General features: G+C 35.5%; 2 protein-coding genes across 10 annotated transcripts; one reads left to right on the plus strand and one right to left on the minus strand.

The window, feature by feature from the left end:
• Positions 1-126: 126 nt before the first annotated feature.
• LOC107270581 (RNA-binding protein 33) lies at positions 127-10,054 on the minus strand. Of its 4 annotated transcripts, none has more exons than XM_015745702.2 (13): positions 9,918-10,054; positions 9,510-9,609; positions 5,835-6,406; positions 4,613-5,745; positions 4,349-4,527; positions 4,108-4,290; positions 3,931-3,975; positions 3,505-3,819; positions 3,261-3,420; positions 3,042-3,175; positions 1,922-2,153; positions 1,542-1,849; positions 127-860 (listed from the first exon to the last, which is right to left on the minus strand). In XM_015745702.2, exons 1-13 carry the CDS (start codon positions 9,926-9,928, stop codon positions 687-689), a joined length of 3,546 nt encoding a protein of 1,181 aa, XP_015601188.1. In that variant the 5' UTR covers positions 9,929-10,054; the 3' UTR covers positions 127-686. The 4 variants fall into 4 exon arrangements, with proteins under 4 accessions (XP_015601188.1, XP_024943672.1, XP_024943673.1 ...); XM_025087904.1 differs by having other exon boundaries at positions 5,835-9,187; positions 9,918-9,932; XM_025087905.1 differs by lacking the exon at positions 5,835-6,406.
• LOC107270587 (probable tRNA N6-adenosine threonylcarbamoyltransferase, mitochondrial) lies at positions 9,469-11,873 on the plus strand. 6 transcript variants are annotated; one of them, XM_025087915.1, is made up of 6 exons: positions 9,469-9,600; positions 10,386-10,485; positions 10,562-10,820; positions 10,886-11,014; positions 11,085-11,441; positions 11,531-11,873. In XM_025087915.1, exons 3-6 carry the CDS (start codon positions 10,650-10,652, stop codon positions 11,831-11,833), a joined length of 960 nt encoding a protein of 319 aa, XP_024943683.1. In that variant the 5' UTR covers positions 9,469-9,600; positions 10,386-10,485; positions 10,562-10,649; the 3' UTR covers positions 11,834-11,873. The 6 variants fall into 6 exon arrangements, with proteins under 6 accessions (XP_024943683.1, XP_024943685.1, XP_024943686.1 ...); XM_025087917.1 differs by lacking the exon at positions 9,469-9,600 and adding an exon at positions 9,789-9,929; XM_025087918.1 differs by lacking the exon at positions 9,469-9,600 and adding an exon at positions 10,021-10,205.
• The last annotated feature ends 3 nt before the right edge of the window (positions 11,874-11,876 follow it).

Here is an 11,876-nt window from a genome sequence, read left to right on the forward strand (position 1 = left end):
CTCTTCGAACCATTGCAGTCAGTGAATTCTTAAATCCATTAAAATAAGTCGATCCAAGCGACACCGAGTGAAGTACGGAAGTAAAAAAAAAGTTTAATTCAATGAAATATAATACCATTTAATAAATAGGATATATCAGGATATATATTAAGAACATATCTTAATGTATCTACACAATGATCCACATTATATCCAAATTTCATATTTATAATTTTATGTAGCATTAATATATTTCATTTTGTAGCCTTGATGATCCTTAGCGCTACTTACGTTGCATATTCCTTTTCTCAGATTTCTTATGTACATATGGTAAATACTTCATAAAAACGCATACTATTTCGTTCGGTAACACTTATACAAGTGTGTAGCTAAATATAAGTTAGATTTAGCTCTTTTGTATTTACAAAAATTTAATAAGACTTTTCGCTCTAACAGAACTTCATGTTATTATATTACGAGGATAGTTGCGGTGGATTAATTTATAATTACCACTTAATTTGTGAGGTGCTTCAATGTTTCCAGCTATACAGGAAATAAAGCTATGAACTGAGTTATCGTTCTCTATCATTTACTTATAAGTTATGTTATGTCAACTTATGCAGATTCATACATAGTATGATCATTAGTGTCTGGTGTCATTCATTGACATACCACTGCTCTGTCTGTGCATTCAGATTACGCACTATTCAAGATTTTTTGGTAACAGTGGCAACAGCCTTATTTACGCTCGCTTGTGGCACAAGTCGTACTGTGATCAATGACAGGTCGAGCATTTTACGCTGATATTTTTTGTGAAAGGCCAGGGCAGCTGATTGCGTCTTAAACACGATTGTGGCACTACCCTCGGCCATGCGTATACTCTATAACACGAATAATGAAAAAGATAGGATTATTAGATTATACGTAGTGATTTATTAAGTAAAATAAAGTGCGCCTTTATAAAGAATGAACAAAGGTATAAAACTTAGAATAAATAGAAATGAAAATAATAATACTTCCTCATTAAGAGAGAGTGCGATAATGATTTTGATTTAGGGATGGAAAATGATATTTATATTTAATCAATTAGCCTCTCAAGATTTTGCGTTTACAGAATGAAATTAAATTTGCCTATAATTCAATTTCTCTATGGGGATCACAGGATAGTGACAATCTTGAAAGTCAGGAATGTAAAAAAGAGAGAAAAATAGCAAAAAAAATTCTTTGGTCAAACATATCCATGCTGATATAATGTCTTTGGCTTACTACTAAAATAATAATGCTATCGATAGTACATTCATACTGATAATAATACTCCAGTTAATAAAAACTATGATATTAATAGAATATATGGAAACAAAAATAAATGGAATGCTTTCTTACACATGATAAGAACAAAAAAAAAACAAAAAAATGCCAAACATTATATATGCTAAGGCGTAATAAGTAGTCATTCGTGATAGAAGAAATAGGTGAAAAAATAAAGGAAATGGTAACTTCCAAACTTATAGCCAAGCTCACTGAACTAATTAAGGGTGCAGCCTTCAGGTAAAGATAGTCACCTCGAGTGTTCCAATTCCATGACACATTCTACGGATTTGTGCCTCGGTCGTACTTGCCGCCAGATTTTCAATCTTCACGGTGTTTGTCTTCATGTCCAAAGTCTTCTTAGGCTGAGCCCCGGTCTTCTGGAGAACAACTCTCTGATTGTTCTGAGTATTCACCATAACCTTTTGTACATTCGCATTAGCAATTTCTTGTACATTTAGCGTGGTCTTTTGAAGTCCACTTTGTACCTTTTGTGCTACAATTCTTTGAACGTTTCCTACTACGACTTTCTGGACTACACCTGTAGGGTTCTTTATAGCGCCTGTAAAAAAAAATTCTTTTATAATTTCTTATTCAATTGATCTTTCCTACTCACTGTGTCACTCATGCTGACCTTTTTGGAGATTTGGTATTGTTTTTTGTATTGTGGTTGTCCCTTTTTGAATCTTTGATAATGGTTTGTGTATCACCACCCGACGAGTTCCAGGTTGTCCTGTCAATTGTTGCCTGTTGCGCACTGCATCGTTTTGAACCGTTGTTATTTCCTTAGGGTTTTCATCTGTTGTATTTTGTTGTACAGTCTGAATCGTCCTGACGATTCGCATTCCAGGTGCTCTCTCCACTATCTACAACATAAATACGTTGTAGAGAATAATAACAACTCGAAAAATGTTGTGAGTTATTATAGAAACAAATAATTTTGTTATTGAGAAAGGGATCACTAATTTCTATTCAAAATATGAGCCTAACCCGAGTTTAATCATAGATATATTCACGATAATTAACACGTATCCAAATTTAATATACTATTCTTAAAAAACTTTCGATCAATGTCCGATGGAGGAAATGAAAGGAAACAAAATATGTTTAAAAATATATTTTATTAACATAAATGAAAAATATACAATAAAATTGAATGAGGCTGACGGTCGAGTGAACTATTCGATTCCGCGCATCTACTAAAATTGCTGTATATATAAAATATCGAAGCGCCAAGAGGGTATATGTCTCTTGTATTGTGAAATAGTAACAGGAATGCTTCGACGATTAATTATCGCGTTGTGCTAGATTATCGCGTATATTACGTCACTGCAATCTCTCAGTCTATAAAATTTATGTCATTCACATATTAAACTTTACTTGTTGCAGAGGCTCAAATACTAAATCGATACAAAAGTATCATTAAAACAGAAAAACATGATGAGAAAAATTTAATAAATCTCTCTAATCACGGCCCAACATTAAAAGTGTATAAATATAAACTGCATATACCACTTAAAGTATCCACATCGAAAAGTAACACAAATCTAAATTGATCCTTGCGTTATGTATATTTCTTTTTACATTGATTATCATTAATATTTCAATTCCACACTACGTAATGTCAATTCCTTGAAAAATTTGCCCCTTCCTTTCTCCCAATATTCACACAGATCATTGTTTTGTTTTCAAACCTCTGTATTTTTTTCAGCATTCTAGACGACTATGGCTATAAAGGATACTTATTGATGTACCTCTGTGGATTGTGGACCACCACCAGTAGGACGTCCTCGTCCACGACCAGTTGTTGGACGAACCTTAGTCAATGTTGATTCTTTAGTAACTCCAGTCACCACTGAAACGGGTTTACACTCTTGCTGCATGAGTTCTGTAACAGGCAATTACTCAATTCAATTATTGATCGCATTATCGGTAGCTGACAAAATTATAGTAAAGAATATATATGTACCCACCAGGAATACCAGAATCGGGTTTCCCGTCTTCACCCTGTTTCTCCTTTGCTGCTAATTTTCTCCTATTCTCTTTTTCTCGCAACAATTTTTCCCGTAAACGTTTCTGTTCCTCCATTTTTTCCCTATACTCCCGCATCTCTGGATCATCATTTTCTTCTTCCTAAATAGGGGGAAAAAACAAATCTATCTAATCCACTGTCGACCATTTCAATGATTTATCTACTCGATAAAAAAAAATATTTACTTTCTTCTCGCTGTTCACTTCGCTTAGTGTGTCCACAGTCTTCACTTCATAAAGATTTCTGCTGTTGGACTTCGCTCTCTTAGGACTCACGTCCCTTTGCGTTCTATCTGAAGCATCTGGGATCCTCTTTCCCGGAATCCTGGCCATCCCTCTTGGGGCACTGTGGTGTGTTCTGTTACTAGGGGGTCTCTGACTGTGACTCTGCTCATAGCTCTCACTACGATATGTAGTATTCATCGAGGGAACACGACTTTTTTGTATGTGTTCTTCTCTAGTAGTCACCCTCTCGTAGTAGCTGTGAACCCGTCTCTGATCCTGATTTTAACATAATTTTTTTTTTAATTTGGATCCTAGTTAGCGCAAGGTAACAACTCAACATTTCTTTTCGTATGCACCGTACACAGATTCTAGAAGGATATAACTTACATCGGAATAATCCTTCACATCATATGCACTTTGAGTGCAGCATGTCTTGATACAGTGAGAAAAGAGAAAGTTCGCATCAAACATTTATTTGTACAGTCGAATTCAAGGGTATCGCGTTACCTCATACGCTCAATAGATTCTAATTGGATTATGTATAAAGATAAAATTACTGCTTACCTGTTGATAATCATCGCGATGATCCCATTGACTATCAGGTTTATATTTATTCTCATAGTCATGGTAACTAGTCTCGCGGGAGGAGTACGTACTCTCTCCCGGGTAAGGTTTACTGGGGACAGTGCTCGATGATTTTTGAGGCTTATTTTCCTGCCACACGTCCGAAAAATATGCATATGGATCCTGTGAACAAATGAATTATTTAAATTTGCAATGACAACTATAAAATTTGTGTCCTTACGTCGCTTTTATTTTGCTGCAGTTTTGGGCGATACTCTTGAGATCCTTGCTGAGGAGTGGGTCCCCCTTGATTATAAGAACTTGGATTTTGATAGGGCGTCGGTGGTTGTATAAACTGTTCGTTAGGTATTTGTGGTTGGAGAGGAGATTGCGGATGTGCCGCGTCCCATACAAGTCTTGCTATTAAAACATAGAAACAAACATGTACACCCCTTTTTAACAGGCAAAATATTTTAGTTGTATAAACTTTTAAAACTAAACTTACCATCACTCGTGGGTTGGACGACGCCTCGGAAGTGTGGGTTGATTAAAATTTTATGTCCCGGTGGCAAAGGTACACTGGATAGATTGGGGACGTTAGGTGCATTGGGACCATTAGATATAGTGGGCGTGTTGGGTACGTTAGGTACATTAGGTATGTTGGGTATGTTGGTTACATTCGGACCAGGCTGCTGAGGCACAGCAGGCACATTGTTAAACTGACTATCCGGTGGCTGGTCGTTGTACATGGGTCTGGACTCGTAAATAGGCCTTGACTCGAAGTGTGCTCCCTGGAACGGCGGCCTGTTCTCAAAAGAAGGCTGGTTATGTTGTATCGGCGGATTCTCATGACTCTGAACGGAAGGTCCTTGATTGGGTCCTGATGGACGGGAAAACTGCTGCATAGGTGGGCCTTGATTCCTTGGCATAGATGGACCTTGATTTCCCTGCATAGGTAGACCTTGATTTCGCTGCATCGGTGGTCCTTGATTCCCCTGCATAGGTGGTCCTTGATTCCCCTGCATAGTTGGTCCTTGATTCCCCTGCATAGGTGGTCCGCGATTGCCTTGCATTGGAGGGCCCTGGTTTCCTTGCATAATCGGTCCTTGATTTCCTGGGATCAGTAAACCAGGATTGCCATGCATCAAAGGACCAGGATTTCCCTGCATTGGAGGACCGTGAGTGCCTTGATTTGGTCTTCCTTGATTTTCGGACATCGCGGATAGTCCTTGATTTTGAAAATGTGGTTGATTATGCATGAACGGAGGCTGATTCGATGAACAATTGAATGCAGGAATTGTAACCAACATTGGACCCCGAGAGTTAAAATCTGTTCTTGGACCAGAAATTCGTAGACCTGATATCCGTGAACCGGGTGGTCCCATGGGTCCTTGAAATTGATTCGGTATCAAAGGAGATCTAATTCCCACAAAGTGTCTCGAATTTTGCATCAAACTGCCTGACGAGAATTGTTGCATAGACGACAACTGAGAATTGTTCTGAGGGTATGGCATCTGTTGATTCGGCATATTACCAATTGGTCCACCAGTAGGGAACGATGGTCTAGCACCCAGCAATGGAGATCTGAAGGAAGGATGTTGATTTTCAAACGATGATGGACCTCGCGGAGCATTAAATCTATAAAAGAAAAGCAAATTATAAATTATAAACAAATTCTATAACATCTTTTACACGTTCCACGACATCCATTATCATATACCACAAACCTTGGAATAAAATTTCCGCCGCCAGTTGGTGCAGCGAACCTTCCTCCTCTGATTCCCCTGATACCTCGACCTCTTCCACGACCTCGAAAAAGTTGTCTAGGTTGTTCAGCCGTCACAACATTCTCCAACGAATCCGGTATATCGTTGTTCATCTTCGGCGAGATCATGGTTCTTTCATTTTGAAACCTATTTCTCCTCTCCTTGGCTTCTTCGCAATCGTCATCTTCTAACCCCTGACCGTTACCCACGTAAAATTCCTTGTGCGAATTGTTTTTAAGTTTTTCGCGCAAGTCGCCCTTATTGTAATTATTTGACAGACTGACGCAATCACGGCCATCACTGTCTTCGTACTGCCGATTCTGTTCTTCCTTGTACTCCTCTTGCTCTTCCTGTTCATAATAGGTGGATCCAGCATCAGGATGCTCTTCTTTATAAAAGTCATTTTGAATACGGTTATCAGTCTCGCTTCTATATTCTATATTTTCATCTTCTCCTTCTAAGTCGTCGAGAGCATCGGTGACTCCTAAGTCCAGCACGTCATCTGTCTCCTCTTCTCCCTTATAGCTACTCTGCTGCTCAGAGAATTAAATTGCCAAATATTTGTAATGAAAAGTACAGTAGTCAAGCGCGTTGATTACAATCTACTTTTAATTAACTTATTACCCAATTTAAAGGCTACACACACGCCAATTACAAGCAACTCCTTAGAATCCTCGTATTCGCAACTAATTGCGCCACATTCTAACTTATAACTAACATCAAAATGACTCCTCTCAGGGAAAAGATGATCTTGTTGTTGGACAGTTCTTACTGACACGGGACAATTCAAATGCAGTAAATGGGCATGTCGCAATGATAAAATATGAGAAAATATATGATCACTTGCACTGTTTAACGTTGGAAAAAGTATTATGAAATCATTGTTGTGCGTGCCAAAAATGATGAATTTTATACCTATCGTATCATCCATTCATTAAATTCCAGGGTCATTTATGGGAACGTGATAATTGAATTAATAAAAATACACAGTGCATCCTATTGACTTGATTTTTTGAAATCAAATTAAATGTACGCAGTCCTAATCAATTCTTAATTACTTCGCAGAATTTTTACTATGGATTTTCATGGGCTATTTATGGCTTTTCCGTCCTCTTCTTTATTTTTCTTTCTATTCCAAACGGTTACAAAAGTTCGCAACGCAAAATCAAGAGACTCGGTCGTGTCTCGCGCCAAGTACAGGCAACCGGCGATATGGGCATATGACAGTCACAATCGAACATTGATCTATAGCAGCATACAAAGTATGGATGATCAATTACACTGATACTTCGTAACGGCATTGTGTTCTAATTTGCTCAAAAGTATATAAATAAGGTTCATCGCATTGATGAATTTTCAAGGGATTCCAATACTCGTCAACAATTATGTTTTTATCGAAAACATTGTGATATATGGGAGTAATAAACATTTTTCCTAGTAACTGAAATACTGTATGTTAGCACCTGATAAATTAGAATGTTAAAAAATAATTTATGAACGGCATTGATAAATCAAAGGTGGCATTAATCTGTGGCGAATAGATTTTGTCAGAGTTTCATTCATTTTCGACTCACATTGAAGCAAGGCTCGAGTTTTTTAAACTGACAGTGCTCTCGAGTTTCTATGTACAATATGAATATTATATAATCACGCATAATAAAAGCATAGGTTCATTAACTTAACGAAGACACTTAACAGTTCCATGTAAGAATCAGTCAATCATTAATATTATAGAACGAGGTCAGTATCATGTATATTTAAATGTTTAAATTCATGTTATATAAACTTATCAGTTTTAATATAAGAGCAAATAAATAGATACCATTATTAGAATTTTAGTTAAAGTGGAAACAGTAGAGTACAAAGAAAATGTTTCTTGTTTTCAGAGTTCATTTCTTATGGCGTGTCAGCACTATTAATTTAATGATGTCAATTATGTATCGCTACTAATAGAGAAAAGCACAGAACATAAACTAATCCGTCTGTTTCTTACATTGAGCCAATAAATACAGCGAATGAGGATTCGAAAGTTCATGCAGTACGGAGTCAGATCATAATATAAGATGATTAAAGATATCTTAGAGAGGTTACATCGCATAGATGATAACTGTACAATAGGACATCTTTCATCGATCTTATTCATTGGACGCAATTGTAATGTTAAATTACATTCGGAAACTTTACAAACACGCAGCTTTCAAGCAACCTGTTTGGATGCTAGGAATATGCTTTTTGTAAGAGCATCAGGTTCCGTCCGCGAATAGACTCTTTATAATAACTTACAATATAATCAAGTGAAACAGGGGAAAAGAAATTGCTAAGGGTTTACTAGTGCTGTTGTCCCTATCGGGTGTAATATGATAATGCATTTTTTAAAGTTTGATTTCATTGTAGAATGTTACAGAAAGAAGAGAGATTCAGCAAACTAGCTGTAAAATATATTTATGAACCTCTGTAATATGTATATAATTTGACACTTAATTAATTGAAATCAAATACATTAGTTATATTTTAAAAATAGATATAGTTATCAATTCATTAGAGCTTTCAAAATTAATACAAAAGCAATTAAACTCATATAAATGTATACGAGGTGAAACCCTTATTTCCTTTCCCCTGTATTAAGTTTGCTTGATCAGTAACAGTAAGTCACTGTGATTTCGCAATACATTTGTTATGAAATTTTGTTTATATTCATTGAACTTATACTTTTGACTTCCAATAAACTTCATGCATTTCAATGTTATTTATATATCTTCTTTCTACATAACAGTGACTTAAATATGTTGAATTCCTTCATATTGTATAATGCACTTAAAATATGATTAGAAAACAAGAATGAATGAAGGAATGAATGAATGACCACCTAAATGATCCACCTAAATGAATGAATGAATGATAAACAGTTTCATGAGGTTTGGCATGAAATTTGTATAATCGTAAATTTCCCTATGTTACAAATCATTGGTCGTGATATCCTAATCAGCTTGTCTTGTCATTATGAAAAACATGCACACTACATATGTCCTGTATTAAAATAATGTTTCTGTGCCTAAAAATCAGGTAGTATGTCATTCCTGAATGCCTAACAATATATCGTTACATTCAGAATTAAGTACATAATCGCATAATTTGCTCTTAAATGCATCGATTGATTTCCAAATCTCAATATTATCTTTAATAAGCAGGATTTTATGCATAAATATGCAAGGAATGAAATCCACCTAAATTTGTTTTTCTTTTCTTTTTCTTTACAAAGATCCTCAATTCTGCTCGTGGTAGTTGGATAACACTCGTACAAGTCATCATGGTATCTGAAAATTACATCCTGACTGATATGGTAAATGTAAGTAAATATACACAACACCCTGAGACTCTGAAATAAAAGTCATTTTCCATAAACTAAAGAGACAGTCGGATTTTCGCGTTGATAAAAAATTTCGCAACTTCCAATCAGAAAGAATCATTAAAAGTGCATTGACCACTCATCCCCTCCCAGCTCTTTTTTGTCATCAGTCCTGTCTTAATATTATAAACAAGTTTGATATGATTAATGCCATCGCGTAATTTAGTTTCCACATATCGTAAAATAAAGAGTCATGTAATTCAATAGCAATTTATAATCAACAAGCTCACCCTCTCAAGTTCATAATCGTCAGCCAAAAGTGCTTCTTCTTCATCATTGCCTAAGTCATACTCTTCATCACCTAGATCCTCGTCCAACAAGGTATCATCACTGGAAATCAGAAAATTCATTATGCATTAATAATTAAAAACAAATAGTATTCCTAGTACCCGTATCAATTTAAATATTATCAGAGGGCCTAATAGCGTTATGCAGTATGCCTAAAAATGCGTCACTGGCGTTGTGTCTCTAACCTTCTATGTACTGAGACTTTTGCAACAACGACGCTACATGCTTATAGCAACTATAAGAGTTAAAATCTTTTCTAGAAATTCTATTTATGGAAAATTCGAACGTAATGAATCAAATATTTCATGTTTTGTTCAATATTTTTGTAATGATTGTGAAAAAACACTTACTGGTCTGACATGGTAGATCCACTTTACTGCGTTGCTGCAAATCGATTCTCCTCCACTCGATAGGACGCCCTCTCTCTATCGAATTGCAGTAGTCGATACTTTTGCTCCTTGTCCTTGTTGCTTTTCATTCATTTTTCCTAAAAATATTTATTCATTTAGTAGCACGACTTGCTTTACGCAGTCATTTAAATATTTATGTGTCCAAAGCACTTGTCAATGATTATAAATAAAAGAATTATAACATTTTGAATAGGTTCATGTAATACCGACTGTCAGTTTTTTATGTATGTATGTACTTGTTGCAAAAGAATACTGGAAGAATGTTACCCAGATTTACAAATGTAATATTTTATAAGGCCCCAATACCCTGTTGTAAGATGAGATATCTAAGAAAAATATTGCCTAGAATTTCTGCTATGACGGTACATTCAAGAAACTTTATAAGTGACAAACCTGTTGTTGTACTAGGAATTGAAACAAGCTGTGACGACACTGGCTGTGGAATTGTAAATAGTAATGGAACTATTCTAGGAGAAGCAATTCACTCACAGCAAATAATACACTTAAAGTATTCAAATATTTTTATTATATTTGAAAGTTTATAGTAATAGTCATTAAATACATTCATATATTATGCTTTTCAGTAATGGTGGCATAATACCACCGATTGCTCGAGATCTACATAGTAAACACATTACTGAAATTTGTGAAAATGCTTTGAACTCAGCTAATATGAAACTCAGAGACGTTGATGCCATTGCTGCTACAGTTAAGCCTGGACTTCCACAGTCTTTATTAATAGGAACAAAATTTGGAAAGTATTTGTCTAAGATTGGAAGAAAGCCATTTATTCCTATACATCACATGGAGGCTCATGCATTGACTGCAAGAATGGTGCACAAGGTATTTCTATTCTGAAATATTTTCATGCAATAGATTAACTATCTTGGTTTTAAAATTCAACACAGGTGGACTTTCCGTTTTTGGTCTTATTAATATCGGGAGGTCATTGTTTGCTGGCACTTGTTGAAAAAGTAGACAAATTTTATCTTCTTGGTGCTAGCATAGATGATGCACCTGGTGAGGCTTTTGATAAGGTACACATCTTTATATTTAATATTAAATATAATTATACCTTTTTTGCATAATATAAATATTTATTTGTAGGTTGCCCGTAGGTCAAAATTGCACAACATCCCAGATTTCTATGATATATGCAGTGGTGCAGCGTTAGAAATTGCAGCAACCAGAGCTACAGATCCAGAACAATTTTATTTTCCTCCATCTTTATGCCAATATAGAAATTGTAATTTCAGTTTTGCTGGTATAAAATCTAGAGCCATATACCATCTTATAAAAGAAGAGAAACGACACAATATAGTTGGTGACTCCATCATTCCCGATATTTACAATCTCTGTGCCGCCTTCCAAATGGCTATTAGCAGGCACATATGTAATAGAACACAAAGAGCAATGGAGTATATTCAGATGAAAAATTTACTTCCAATGGAAAACAAAACCCTGGTATGTATTTGCTATAATAGAATTTTGCAATATTTTTTTTTATTAAGTTGTGATCTATTTTATAATCAATAACAATCACTATTTCACAGGTAGTCTCAGGTGGAGTAGCTTGCAATAATTTCATAGCCAATGCATTAAATATCATTTGTTCAGAAATGGGATACAATTTGGTACGACCACCACCAAAATTATGTACTGATAATGGAATAATGGTAGCATGGAACGGGGTAGAAAGATATATGGCCAACAGTGACATTTTAACAAATCCCGAAGACATAGAAAAAGTTGATATTAACCAAAAAGCTCCGCTTGGAGAAAACTGGATTGAAAGAGTAACTGAAGCAAACTTAAAGTGTAAGTGGATCCAAATTAAAAAATTGTATGCCAAATGATTGTATAGTAGGAAATGTAAATAAAAATTGTACAGGTGAACCC

Source organism: Cephus cinctus, unplaced genomic scaffold (assembly GCF_000341935.2).
Source record: "Cephus cinctus unplaced genomic scaffold, Ccin1 Ccin1_scaffold0805, whole genome shotgun sequence".
Taxonomy (NCBI): domain Eukaryota; kingdom Metazoa; phylum Arthropoda; class Insecta; order Hymenoptera; family Cephidae; genus Cephus; species Cephus cinctus.

Coding starts and splice junctions, on each gene's coding strand:
- LOC107270581 (XM_015745702.2), bottom strand. Junction 5,746..5,834: donor GGCGGAAATTTTATTCCAAG/GTTTGTGGTATA, acceptor TTTCTTTTATAG/ATTTAATGCTCCGCGAGGTC. Junction 2,154..3,041: donor GTGGTCCACAATCCACAGAG/GTACATCAATAA, acceptor TTTATGTTGTAG/ATAGTGGAGAGAGCACCTGG.
- LOC107270587 (XM_015745721.2), top strand. CDS start 10,208: ATGTACTTGTTGCAAAAGAATACTGGAAGAATGTTACCCAGATTTACA. Junction 11,015..11,084: donor CTGGTGAGGCTTTTGATAAG/GTACACATCTTT, acceptor ATTTATTTGTAG/GTTGCCCGTAGGTCAAAATT. Junction 11,442..11,530: donor CAATGGAAAACAAAACCCTG/GTATGTATTTGC, acceptor ACTATTTCACAG/GTAGTCTCAGGTGGAGTAGC.